This window comes from Dromiciops gliroides, chromosome 5 (assembly GCF_019393635.1).
Source record: "Dromiciops gliroides isolate mDroGli1 chromosome 5, mDroGli1.pri, whole genome shotgun sequence".
Lineage (NCBI taxonomy): Eukaryota > Metazoa > Chordata > Mammalia > Microbiotheria > Microbiotheriidae > Dromiciops > Dromiciops gliroides.
Genome location: NC_057865.1, coordinates 294,251,378 through 294,264,317, shown reverse-complemented (window position 1 = coordinate 294,264,317; position 12,940 = coordinate 294,251,378). Strand labels below are relative to the sequence as shown.

Below are 12,940 nucleotides of genomic sequence, written 5' to 3'. Positions count from 1 at the left end.
TAGAGCTCTATGATGCTCTGTCTGGCTGACCTCTCAGTGGGCCTCAGTTTCCTCCATTGAAAAATAAGGAAATTGGGGCAGCTAGGTGGTGAAGTGGACAGAGCACTGGCCCTGGATTCAGAAGGACCTGAGTTCAAATCTGATCTCAGATACTTGACTAGCAGTGTGACCCAGGGCAAGTCACTTAACCCTCATTGCCCAGCAAAAAAAAAAAAGGGGGGGGGGGCGCTAAAACAACTTCTGAGGTTCTTTCTAGATTTAAACCCTATGTCCCTCTGAGGCTTTTCAAGAGGAAAGAGTAGATGGGAACATATATGAATTTAAGAATTTGAAATTTGGCATTTTGCTTCCTTCTTTTAAATCCAATTAATATAACGACTCCTCGTTAATAGGCTTTCTGTCGGCCTTGCCTGTCTCTTGCTCTGGAGCAGGGGTTCTTCCCTTTGCTTGTGTCCTGAACCCCTTGGGCAGTCAGTCTGGAGAAGCCTGTGGAGGGGCCCCTCCTCCAAGTCATATTTGTAAACCATAAAATAAAATGCAGAAAAGAAACCAAGTAGAGTGAAATCAAGATGTCATTTTCCCGTCCAAGTTCATGGATCCTCTGAAACCTAGCTGTGGACTCCGGGTAAAAACCAAGTCTAGAGCTCTGCATATCACTTTTCAGAATGCTTTACTGCATTTTTATAAATTACAATCTAATAATCATCACTCTCCATCCTACAGAACTTGAAGGTTTGCAAGCAGCAGACATCTATTTAGTGCTTACTGTATGCCTACGCACTCTACTAGGTGCTTAACAAATACAAAAGTGAGACAGTTCCTACCCTCAAAACAATCCCGAGGGGTCAGGTCTGAACGTATTATTAAGCCCATTTGACAGACAAAGAGCTGAGAAGGGATGTGACTTGCCCTCTGAAACACTGTCCCTCCCACCTCCAAGTGCTGAACACATTCCTGTCCTCTACCACCAGCCTCAAACGCCAGCGTCTCCAAGAAGCCTTCCTCAATTGCCCAAGCACAATGTGCTTCCCTTACTCTCTTATCATACTCTGCTTTCTCTTATAATTATTTGTATACCTCTTATGTCCCCTGCTGGATCACAAGCTTTTCATCTTCTTTTGGACCTTGCATGGGCATCGTCAAGCACTTACCACACTTCCTGGCTGGCACATAGTAGGTCTTAATAAATATTTATTGACTGACTGGCTGAAGGAGGCATTTATTAAGTATTTGTTGAATAAATCATGAATAACAATGGATCCATCGATTAAATTAGTTCTGATGCTCTTAAAGTAATTTTAATGTCTCAGCTCTGGCTCCTGCCTGCAGGCCCTGGGCTTTGGAGTGGTGAGAGTTCACCGTATCCAGGCTGACCCAAACCTCACAGGTAGCTCAAGGGACACCTTCATGCCATGCCACCATGCCCATGCCCTTTCCTCCTTTCCCCCAGGCCCCTTTTGCACCTCTAACTCTGGGATCAGTCATCAGGTCAACACTAGCCATTGCCCACCCCTCCCTGGCTACCACTACCCTATATGTGTAGTCTTCCCCTTAGAACATCAGCCCCCTGTGGACAGGAACTGTTTTTCCCACTCCACTTTGCATGCTCAGTGCTCATCATAGCCTGCACATAGTGATGCTGGTCCATTCATTAAAAGTTCAGAGAACCATGAGCTCCCTGCTAGTGGCTCCTCATGAATGAAGGCTGACCATAACCCCTACTGGGGTCAAAGTCAGAGATGGCCACAATTTTGGTGGGGGAGGGGAACCGAACTTGCCATTTCAGTGTCATGGAGTTCCTACAGGAGAGCCCCTTTTTGGTAACTTAAGGGTCACATGGTCAGCCTACGTCTGGGGCCCACCCAGGCTGGCCTCCCGGCTATTCCACTGTGCTGCCCTTCACCTGGTGCAGAGCAAACATTTCATAAACGCTCATGGAGCTGGCCCCTCATCAGAGAGTCTTTGTGAGGTGCTGTGGCCAAAAGCCGGCATGAGTGGTGGTTGCCACTCGGGGCTGGATCCATCCACACCCAGCTGGGCTGGTTCTCTGCCAAGAAAGGACCAGTGTGTCCACTTGGCTGGCACTTGCTGCCTTGCCAGCTGGGCAGCACCTGCCGAGGCGTCAAAGCCAGAGGGAGAGGCTACGACCCTTGGGCCTCTCTGGTCCAACTCCACACCACCCAGAGGCACCCCAGGAGACCAGATACTGCCACCCCCATCCCCATCTCCCACATCAGCTTCCATAAAACCCAAGCCATTCCTTACCTTTTCAGGGAATGCACATTTGTAATCAGTCTGCCAAACCTGGCCAGGAACTCCAGGTAGGGCACTTCTCCATTGCTGGTGAGAGGTATCTGCAACACAAGACAAAGCACAGTCCAGAAGAGGGAAGCCCATTACTAGTCTTCACCCTGCTCGCTGCATGGCAGACTGTTTGCAGGACAGGCAGGGGACTCAAAAGTTCACAACTATCCCCTCCAATGTCCCCGGTGTGAGCATTACCCAGTGATGGCTAGTTTGGGAAGCCAAGGACATTTCCAACATAGCTCCAGGAGTCTGGCAGCTCCCCAGCTAGAACTCAGCCTCTGGGCACCCGTGGCACTTTCTGTCCTCTCATAAAACCGGACTGAGGATCAGAAAAGTATTCTGCCTCACGTGTGGCACAGAGGCTGGCTTCTGAAAGCAACCAGCTGTGTACAAATGTGTTCTGATTCCTGTCCAAACATATCTCTGAACTCCAGTCTCCATTACGGCAGAAAGGAGGGTTTACGAGTCCAAGCAATCAGCCCACCCTCCAATGGGACGCCCATCTGCAAGAGGCACATCTGTCACTTCCGCTCATCTCGGCCAGGGTCCTTTGCGCCCGCTCTGGTCCTGGGTCTGTCCCCCCTCCATTGGCTGTTTTAGCCTGACCAAAGGAGAACGGGAATGGACTCGAGGGTTCTGGGCTCCTTCCTAGAATGGCAGACACCCAGTTAGACTATGACATTCCCTGACCCAGAAGCATGAGCCCCTAGGAGCCGTTCCCCCTTAGGGGATCTCCTCTTCTAGTCCATCTACCAACGCCCCCAGCTTGGCTTTGCTGGCCCACAGGAAAGGTGAGTCTTTCCTCACACCCACTTCCACCCACACTCTCGATTCTGCCTCCAGAATTGGTTCCATCCACTTTTCAGACTTGGCGGGGGTGGCCCTTCAGATGTTGGAGTCAGGTCGCATCCCTCAGTCTTCTCTCCTCTGTCCTAGACACCCCCAGGCCCTACAGCCATTCCTCTCCAAACACTGTGCCATGAACACAGTAGGTGCTCGATAAATGCTTGGGGACTGATGGCTTCGAGCTCCTTGGTGAGCTATATCTCCCCCTCCTCCCCATTAGCCTGTAAGCTCTGGAAGGGCAGGGACTATGAGTGTGGCTTTTTCATCTTTTCCTCCCCAGCCCTAGACAGTGTATACAAGGGGTACATAAGAAAGTCCCACTGACCAGAACTTTGAGGGCCCCAACCCACTGGCACAAGTGGCCCTGGCCTCAGGTTCTGGAGGGAACTTGTACATTCCCAGAAAAGCCTCCAAGGCATCGGTAGGAGCTCTGTTTCTAAGGGTCTCTACAGAGCCCACCTTTGTGGGCTCTGCGTGGCTGGGGCGTTTGCCAGTCTCTTCCCTCCCTCCCTACAATCTTCCCTATCGAAGCCTGGAAGTGATCCTGGCTCTCGAAGGCTCCGCCGGCAGGAGCCAGGAAGGAGCACAAATGGTCCGTTGTCAGGGAGGCCCATGGCCGACAGGGTGGCCACCAGGGGATGGATTGTTCAGCCACTGCGACGATGACCAGCAACTACAGTGTCAAGGGCTCACTATCAGTACCCATAGAGAGACTGCCTACACTAGGGGAGGTCCTGACGTGCCTCAGGGGAGGCTGCTCCACGGTCTGAGCCACCATTCTGACAAATGTGGGGCGTTCACAGACAAGGGCTTTAAGGGCAAAAGGCGTCATGCATTGGTACCTGCTTGAGAGAAAGAAACATCTGGAAAGAGTCTGAGGCCAGGAAAGTTAAGGCCAAGGTCTAGAGTGGATCTGGAGTCTGCCAGAGATTCCATAACAAATGATCTGCAGTTGGAGAACTGAGAAAGTAAGTAACAATCTGCTGGTAGAGTCTGAGGCCTCAGAGCCCAGGAGGGGAGGCTGGGGTGGTGAGTAGGTCCAGTTTCCCAACATTCACCACAGACAGTGACAAAGTGGAGGTCACTCAGAGGCGACAGCCCGGGGGCCCGGGGAGCCAAAGCCCTGGGCGGGGAGGAGCAGCTGGGGGAGCAAGGATTCATGGCCTCCATGGGAGCAGCCTGGGGAAGGACTGGAAGGGCTGTCATAAGCAGGAAGGATCAGCCAGGTCCCCTGTGATCCCAGAGGGAAGAAGGTGGAAGAAGGAGGCCAGTGAAGACAGAAAGGCCAGTGTTGACGCTGACATGCTGACAGCTGTCTCAGACACAGAATGTGACACCTCAGACAGCAAGTGGTGAGCTCCCCCCCATCCCTACAAGTCTTCAGATAGCTTCTGGAAAACCCCACATCAGAAATGGTGCCCAGCAGATTCCTGTTCAAGTGTCAATTAGAGCAAGACAGCACTCGAGATGCCTACAGAACCTCAGAAAAACCCAATGGCTGATGTAGGAATCCAGAGTCCCAGGGTAGAAGAGGCCTCCAAGATCACTGGGTCCAAACCCTGGCTAAAACACCACCGTACCGTACCAACCACAGCCACTGTGAGTCTGTGAGTGTGTGTGTGCATTCTCTATGACCAAACTGCTCATCCAGCACAGTTCTTGTCATCACTTTTTGTTCAGTCATTTTTCAGTCACGTCCAATGCTTTGTGATCCTATTTGGGGTTTTCTTGGCAAAGAGAGTAGAGTTATTTGCCATTTCCTTCTCCTACTCGTTTTACAGATGGGGAAACTGAGGCAAACAGGGTGAAGTGACTTGCCCAGAGTCACACACCTACTAAGTGTCAGGAACTCAGGAAGATGAATCTCCTTGACTCCTGGCCTGGAGTTCTAGCTATGTGCCACCTAGCTGTTTCCCCTTTGCCCCCGGTCCCATCATCACTGCATTTACCCAGATTTCTTCATTTTGGGTGTATCTGGTCAAATTGTGAGGACTTTGAGGCCAGGCTCCACATGAAGTCATCACTATGTACACCAGTTGTATATGATAGCTGGCCTCTTCCCAGAGCTTCCTCATAGGAAGTCAGAGCTCCAAGGAAAGCCTGAGTTATTAAAGCTATGGCAAGTCCATAGAACAGGGAAGGTCAGAGCTGGGAGAGACCTTAGAACAGGGAAGGTCAGAGCTGGGAGGGGCCTGAGAATAGGGAAGATCAGAGCTGGGAGGGGCCTTAGAACAGGGAAGGTCAGAGCTGGAAGAGACCTTAGAACAGGGAAGATCAGAGCTGGGAGAGAGCTTAGAACAGGGAAGATCAGAGCTGGGAGGGGCCTGAGAACAGGGAAGGTCAGAGCTGGGAGGGGCCTTAGAACAGGGAAGGTCAGAGCTGGGAGAGAGCTTAGAACAGGGAAGATCAGAGCTTGGAGGGGCCTGAGAACAGGGAGGGTCAGAGCTGGGAGGGCCCTTAGAACAGGGAAGGTCAGCTGGGAGGGGCCTTAGAACAGGGAAGGTCAGAGCTGGGAGGGGCCTTAGAACAGGGAAGGTCGGAGCTGGGAGAGAGCTTAGAACAGGGAAGGTCAGAGCTGGGAGAGAGCTTAGAACAGGGAAGATCAGAGCTTGGAGGGGCCTGAGAACAGGGAAGGTCAGAGCTGGGAGAGAACTTAGAACAGGGAAGATCAGAGCTGGGAGAGAGCTTAGAACAGGAAAGATCAGAGCTTGGAGGGGCCAGAGAACAGGGAAAGTCAGAGCTGGGAGGGACCTTGGAACAGGGGATGTCAGAGCTGGGAAAGAGCTTAGAACAGGGAAGGTCAGAGCTGGGAGGGGCCTTAGAACAGGGAAGGTCAGAGCTGGGAGAGAACTTAGAACAGGGAAGATCAGAGCTTGGAGGGGCCTGAGAACAGGGAGGGTCAGAGCTGGGAGGGCCCTTAGAACAGGGAAGGTCAGAGCTGGGAGGGGCCTTAGAACAGGGAAGGTCAGAGCTGGGAGAGAGCTTAGAACAGGGAAGATCAGAGCTTGGAGGGGCCTGAGAACAGAGAAGGTCAGAGCTGGGAGAGAGCTTAGAACAGGAAAGATCAGAGCTTGGAGGGGCCAGAGAACAGGGAAAGTCAGAGCTGGGAGGGACCTTGGAACAGGGGATGTCAGAGCTGGGAAAGAGCTTAGAACAGGGAAGATCAGAGCTTGGAGGGGCCTGAGAACAGGGAGGGTCAGAGCTGGGAGGGCCCTTAGAACAGGGAAGGTCAGAGCTGGGAGGGGCCTTAGAACAGGGAAGGTCAGAGCTGGGAGAGAGCTTAGAACAGGGAAGATCAGAGCTTGGAGGGGCCTGAGAACAGGGAAGGTCAGAACTGGGAGAGAGCTTAGAACAGGAAAGATCAGAGCTTGGAGGGGCCAGAGAACAGGGAAAGTCAGAGCTGGGAGGGACCTTGGAACAGGGGATGTCAGAGCTGGGAAAGAGCTTAGAACAGGGAAGGTCAGAGCTGGGAGGTATCTTAGTCCAACACCTTAATTTTATAGATGAGAAAATGGAAACCCTAAGGGGAACTCCCTTGCTCTAGGCTGTGAGATTTAAAATTGGATATTAGATCATAAATCTCCCCTACTTAACCTTTCCCTTAATTTATCTCCCAAACTAGTAAATGGAAGCAGCTTTTGGTTTTCTAGATAGACCTTTTTATTTATAGTTATGATAGTCACAAGGTGATGTTGATTAGAAGGATAGGAAAGTAGAAACACAATACAAATCGTCTTAAGTCTAAGCTTATTCCTTATAAAAACTCACCAAACCGACAAGGCCACCTTTGGAGAGAGAGTCTGTGCCACGCCGTCAGGAGTCCCGCCAAGCAAGCAAAAAGCCTTACTCTCCTTCTCTCCACCCCGGAAGTCAAAAACCCAGCAGGCAGTCTGACATGTGCAGCAGGCGGACTGTACCCGGCAGGCAGTCTGACATGCGCAGCAGGCGGACTGTTCATCTCCTCCCCAAAAGGGTGGTCCTTGAAAAACTGGCGTCTTTCAGTTATCCTAACCGACTGTTAAAAACTTTCATATTTTACCACAAGGCCCCAGAGGGGCTAGAACCTGGCCTCCCAAGTTCTGGTCCATCACTCCTGTCCCCTTCCCCCCTCCCCTGGCTCTGTCACATCACTTTGAAGAACGTTGAGGAATGGACAGGATAAGGAGCGGAAGGGGACCGAAGCCTTGGGACAATCTGCTGTCCCTTCCCAACAAGTCCACCTGGGCCAGTGGCTCCACCTCGAGTCTGTCCCTACCTGAGAAAGCACTTCGTTAAACTGCTTTCGAGTAAGAGGCAGAAGGTAGACTTCAATTATTCTTCTCAACTGATTCTTTGTCACCCTCAGGGTCTGCTCGGAATCAATTATGCTAAATGCTTTCTTCAAGTCTTCTTCTTTTTTGAGAATTTTTTGAAAGAAGATCCGATCGAGGTCGGCAAAGGACAAGACGGGATTCACAACACAGGTGGCTGGAAAACAGAAGCAGCTGTTTCATCGATGGGTTTACAGCCTGAACAGCTCAGCTTCACAAACCAGGCCACTGGCCCCAGGACAAGCCTGGGGGTGGGGCGGGGGAGGGACTTGGGGTAAAGGCTCAGAGAGGCTCAGAGGTCACACAGCTAGGGAGAGTCGGGCCCAGCTTTGTGGGCTCCAAGGCAGGGGACGCCTTCTACTCCTCTCCAGAGGGCTGGCAATGGAAGGGCCTCTGGGCCACAGATCTAGAGCAGGAAGGGGCTTTCCCAGTCATCTAATCCAGTCCCCGCATGTGGCAGAAGAGCTAGGATTTGAACCCAAGACCTAGGACTCCAGTTTATGCCACTGCCCTGCCCTTCCCCACAAGGATATTTCAGCACAAAGCAGTGCAAAGGAAAGACTCTCTTCTAAGTCTCCCAGGAGAACATCACCTGCCCAAGGGCAGAGACTCCTGTCTCTGTGTGCCTCTGCACACGGTAGGAACTTGAGTTCATGGAACTGCATCATCCCACCTGACAGCAGGGGGAATTATGGGAGAATCTAATTGAGGGTAAATTACATCATTCTATGGAAGCCTTGGATCATCAATATGGGCCTAATGAGGGCCAGACGACCACAGCAACTAGCTTTGGAATAGACCCTTTACCAGGGAGCCCACTGGGCACAAAATCAGAGACAGGTTTCAATCTCCCTCAGGGGAAGAAGAATCCACATTGCCTGAAATGGATCCCATTCATACATGAATCTTGAAAATAGTCTTTGACGTGCCCCCCCCCCCGCTTGGAATCCTCCCTGCCCATCCTCCGGGGTTGCCCATCTGGGGCCACTCTTCTTGGCAGAAGCAGTGGACATCCCGTATCATGGAGCCTAAAAGATCAAAGGCGGGGGGGGGGGGGGCAGGCAGCTAGGTGGCGCAGTGGATAGAGCACTGGCCCTGAAGTCAGGAGGACCGTAGTTCAAATCCAGCCTTAGACACTTAACACTTACTAGCTATGTGACCCTGGGCAAGTCACTTAACCCCAATTGCCTCACTTAAAAAAAAAAAAAAGATCAAAGGGGCCAGGGGGCACTCAGAGCCCTCTCAGAGCATAAACATCGCCGGTCATCACTCCCATGTTGGGAATGAGAAGTGCTCGGCCACATCAGATCCTCGGATTGAGCTGGAAGAGACTCTGAGGCTCTGTAGGGGCACCCCAGCCCCACTTTCAGAGCACAGGTGAGAAAACTGAGGCCCACATAGGTTATGGGGGTCGTCCAGAACCCAGGCTTGGGTCTCTTATTAAAACGTCAGTGACCCACGTGTAACTTACATTGAATTGTTTGAGTTCTTAAGGGGGATAGGGAGTGAGCAAGAGAATCTGGAACACAAAGCTTTAAAAACTGATGTGAAAATTTGTTTTTACATGGAACTTGGGGAAAACTATAGATAGAAAGAGAGAGAAAGATAAAGAAAGAAAAATAGAAAGATAGATAGATAGATAGATAGATAGATAGATAGATAGATAGATAGATAGATAGATAGATAGATGGATGGATGGATGGATGGATGGATGGATGGATGGATGGATGGATGGATGGATGGATGGATGGATAGATGATAGATAGATAGATAGATAGATAGATAGATAGATAGATAGATAGATAGATAGATGGATGGATAGATGGATAGATTTTTAAAGTCAGTGACCCCCACGATGCTCTGCCATGCTCCCACATCATCCAGCCCCCTGTCTGGCTTCTATAGCATGCCCAGGTGACATCTGCCAGACTCTGCCAGCTGCTGGGCAACCAGTCAACCAACAGGTACTTGTTAAGTGCCTATTATGTGCCAGGCACAGTGCCAGGGGCTGGGGATAGAGAGACAAAAAGATACACTCCCTGTCCTCAGGAAGCTGGCATTCTACTAGGTGAAACAAGCTGCACATCCGCAATCAACAACTCGGCATTTATTAAGCCTCTCCTGCATGCACATCAGGAGCTGGGGATACAGGGATGAAAGGCACTGTGGGAGGCCCTGATGCTCGGGGATGAGCTAGGATTCCTCGTGCTGCAGATCGTTTCCCATCATTATCCCCACTCGTCCTGGTCCAGCCCTCTGAAGCTCCATCAGTGGCCATGGCCTGCCTAAGGCCAACAGCATCCAGTTCTGCCCCCCAGTCCTCCTCTGCCATGGCCTCCAAGGCTCTCTCCAGCTTGTCAATATTTCTGCTCAAATATGGTGCCCAGATGGGGACCAACCCAGGCAAGTTAGGTGAAAAGAGCTGCTCCAGGACATATTCAGCCAATGCACCCCTGCAAGCACATGTGTTTATACACATGCACTCATGTACATGCTCTACCTCAGTACTCAAATGGGGAAGAGGGGAACATGCAAGTCAAATACAACAGGACATTATATGGGTAAATACGGTATGTACCCACTGATGGCACAAATTAGTAACAAATGACTTAATTTTCTTTTACCGTGGAATTTCATTTATTTTACTACCTACCGGGGAGAGAGAGAAGGCAGGGAAAGAATGTTTGTGGGCTGGTAAATCTTCCGTTTTTACGCACAAGGCTGTAAATGGTTTTGTGATTACAGTTTATTTATTAGCTCTGTCCATCACTTATTAAGCTCTGGGCAGATATAAAACGTACTTTTATGAAAGCTCCATCTCCCCTAGAACACACATGTGAGATATGACTAGAGAAGGATGGTGGGGTTATTTGTGCCTCTCACCTCCACCCCCCATTTATCACTGTAATTTCTCACTGAGTTACTGAACTCTGGGTACAGCCACGATGCCCTCTGGGATCCTAGATGGACCTGGGCATGGACAAAGCAGACACAGGATGGATGGAAGGATGGATGGATGGATGGATGGATGGATGGATGGATGGATGGATGGATGGATGGAAGGATGGATGGATGATAGATGGATGGATGGATGGATGGATGGATGGATGGATGGATGGATGGATGGATGGAAGGATGGATGGATGATAGATGGATGGATGGATGGATGGATGGATGGATGGATGGATGGATGGATGGATGGATGGATGGATGGATGGATGGAAGGATGGATGGATGGATGGATGGATGGATGGATGGATGGATGGATGGGTGGATAGATTCATCAAAAGTGGGCACTGGGGGTCAGCTAGGTGGTGCAGTGGATAGAGCATCGGCCCTGGAGTCAGAAGTACCTGAGTTCAAATCTGGCCTCAGACACTTAACACTTACTAGCTGTGTGACCCTGGGCAAGTCACTTAACCCCAATTGCCTCACTAAAAAAATAAATAGATAGATAGATAGATAAATTAAACAAATAAATAAATAAATAAACAAACAAATAAATAAAAAACGGGCACTGGGAGTTGGAAGACCTGACTGCAAGGTCTCTTCTTGCCATTTGTAGATGCATGAACATGGGCAAGTCAGTTCCCCCTTCTCTCTGAGCCTCAGTTCTTTCTTCTGTAAAATGGGGGTAATAACAATGGCCCTCCCAGGGCTGGTGGAAGGGAAGTGCTTGTAAACCTCATTGCACTACATAAAGAAGAGCCATTCTTATTGCCCCAATGTCAGACCTGAAAGGGAGCTTGGGGGCCATCTTGTCCAGCCCAGAACATCACTAATGAGTGGCACTACGGGCCCCCAAGGTCTTCAGGGGTGGGGAGCTCATTCCCTCTGGACACAGCCCGTTCCATCCTTGGACGGCTCTGTAAGAAAGCTTCTCCTCATGCAGAACTTGAACCTAGATTTCATGTCTCATCAGGGACTCGAGGGCCTTCCCTGGCCTGGCTGCCCGCCTCTGGGCCCACCACTCACTCTCCCTTCCCAAGAGACAGTGCCCCAAAGCAAAGCATGCCTCCAGGTCCAGGCCTGGTGAGGGTGGAGGACAGAGGCAGTGCTACCCACTGGGTTCTGGACACCATGTTCCTTTTAAGAGGGCCCACAGTTAGAGTAGCTCTTTGGTTTTTTTATTGTTTGTTTGTTTTAGAGTAGCTCTTTGGATACTATTGCCACAATGGACAACTGGTCATCGATCTAATCCTCCTATTTCCTTCTTGGCAGGGAAGGAAGGGAAAGAGACAAGCAGCCTCCCATGGCCTTCTCCTGCCCAATGTCTGGACTTGGCCTAGGACAGGACACCATGGCCTTGGTCCAGGCTGCTTGGAGGGTTTAGGGTTCTAGGATCCCGGGCCTAGGCCTTGAGGCACAGTCCCACTCGAGTCACCTCCCAAAGGCCTGGACAGCCCTTGGTTGCCCCAAGCTTCGGTGTCCATGTGAAATTCCCCTCGGGGTCCATGAAGGAGCTGGGGGTATAGAGACAGGGTATGAGGGTGACTATGGTTTCCCCCGACCTTGCTTGCCTTCTCCTGGGGGTTGGGGGGAGGCACCAGGATCACCAGGGCCCATCCTTACCCTCAGCCCCATCCCCAGACCCTCCTAGGACACTCTTCCTCATGCCTCACCCCAAGCACTCCCTGAAGGGCCTCTTCCAACCCCTCCACTGGATTCCTGAGCAGGGTCAGAAACTGGGGACCAGAGGCAGCAAAGGATCCTAATGACTAGAACTGTCCCAGCGTGGAGTGGGCTGCCTCGGGAGGTGTCTCATCACCACTTGCTGGGGAGGAGATTCCTGCCCTGACCATGGGCTGGGTGATCTGGTCTAGCTCTGAACTCCACAGAGCCCTATTCCAGGCTTCCCCTTCTCTTGGATACCTGTGTGACCGTGGGCAAGCCAGTTAACCTCTCCCTGAGCCTCAGTTTCCTCATCTGTAAAATGAAGGGGTTGGATTAGATCAACGTTTCTCCAACTGTAGGTCACAACCCCATATGGGGTCCTGTGGCTGAATGTGGGGGTCACAATTTGGTTTATAAACCTATTTTCACCTCTATATACCCAGAGCAAAAAGCGGTTTAAGAAGCCCGGAAATAGAGGGTTTCTTTTGATCCCAAAGGTAAAAGGGAGCCCCCGGAGCTGACTGAGCAGAGGGGTGACATGCTCAGGCCTCCCTTTAATAGCTGAGTGGGGGAGGGGAGGGGGACATCAGTCAGGCAGCTCATGCAGTAGTGCAAGAAAGAGGTGATGAGCACTGGGCCACGTGAGGAGGAGAGATGCCAGGAAGGCAGAATCAAGATCTGGCCACCAGTTGGACAGGAAGGGTGAGAGCAGGGGGACGAGGTAAGGGGCCTTGGAGGGTGGTGGCGTCCTCAGCTACAACAGGGAAGGTTAGGAGAGAGGGGGATGTTGGAGGGGAGGCAGTGACCAACGCTACTGCGGACGTCCCGTGTGAAATGTCCAAGAGGCAGAGCAGAGGTCAGGA

General features: G+C 51.2%; 1 protein-coding gene across 1 annotated transcript in view; it reads right to left on the bottom strand.

Moving 5' to 3' along the window:
* Window positions 1-12,940, bottom strand: part of EFCAB6 (EF-hand calcium binding domain 6) — a 168,313-nt gene that overhangs the window by 130,436 nt on the left and 24,937 nt on the right. The window contains exons 4-5 of the mRNA XM_043967890.1: window positions 7,409-7,620; window positions 2,266-2,354 (exon numbers count right to left, since the gene is read on the bottom strand). Coding sequence (XP_043823825.1) covers window positions 2,266-2,354; window positions 7,409-7,620 — 301 coding nt within the window. The remainder of the gene's footprint in view (window positions 1-2,265; window positions 2,355-7,408; window positions 7,621-12,940) is intronic.